Genomic DNA, 679 nt, shown 5'->3' with positions numbered 1-679 from the left:
GGCGAGGAAAAGGGGCGGCTCGGCTCCAGCAGCCCCGCCTGGGCGGCACCGGAGGGGTTAAGCCTCCCCGCTGCCCGGCGGGGAGGGGGTTAAGCGGCGGGCGGCGGTGGCGGCTGCCGCCACTCGGCTCCGCGCCTCTCTCCGCGCCGGGAGCCGTTACAGCGGGAAGATGGCGACGGAGGGAGCGAGCGGCGAAGCGGGCTCGGGCGGGAAGGAAGACTCGGCGGCTACGGCAGCGGTAACCGGCTCGGCGGGAAGATGGCGGGGGTGTGGGGGGGTGTTCGACCCGGCCGGGGTGAGGAGGGCTCCCTGTGGGGACGGGACGAAGCGGCGATTGGAGACCTGGCTCTGTCCCTCCGCCCTCCTTCTCCCCCCCTCCCGGGGCGGGAAGGGGAGAGAAGAGAGAGGGGCACAGGGGCTTCCCACCTTGGCCGGCCTCCTTCTTCCCCTCAGCGGGGGCGGCGGGTTCGCTCCCCCATTGTTCCTTCCCGCTGGCCCGTGAGGGGGCAACGGAGGAGGGAGCGGTGGCGTGTGGTTGTGGTGGGTCTCCGCTCCCCGGTCTCGCCTCTCCCTCACACACCCCCTTTTCCCGCCGCTTGGGCGGCCAGGGTGGCTATGCCCCCCCACCCTCCATCTCTGAGGTGGTGACAGTGGCCGGGGCGGTGGGACCTGTCAGACC

General features: G+C 73.0%; 1 protein-coding gene across 1 annotated transcript in view; it reads left to right on the top strand.

The window, feature by feature from the left end:
- Positions 1-81: 81 nt before the first annotated feature.
- CTTNBP2 (cortactin binding protein 2) overlaps positions 82-679 on the top strand; it is a 90,292-nt gene continuing 89,694 nt past the window's right edge. The window contains exon 1 of the mRNA XM_014964029.1: positions 82-238. Coding sequence (XP_014819515.1) covers positions 170-238 — 69 coding nt within the window. The 5' untranslated portion in view covers positions 82-169. The remainder of the gene's footprint in view (positions 239-679) is intronic.

This window comes from Calidris pugnax, unplaced genomic scaffold, assembly GCF_001431845.1.
Source record: "Calidris pugnax isolate Ruff unplaced genomic scaffold, ASM143184v1 scaffold44, whole genome shotgun sequence".
Taxonomy (NCBI): Eukaryota; Metazoa; Chordata; class Aves; order Charadriiformes; family Scolopacidae; genus Calidris; species Calidris pugnax.
Note: the sequence above shows the minus strand (reverse complement) of the source record. Positions and strands in the feature narration are given on the sequence as shown.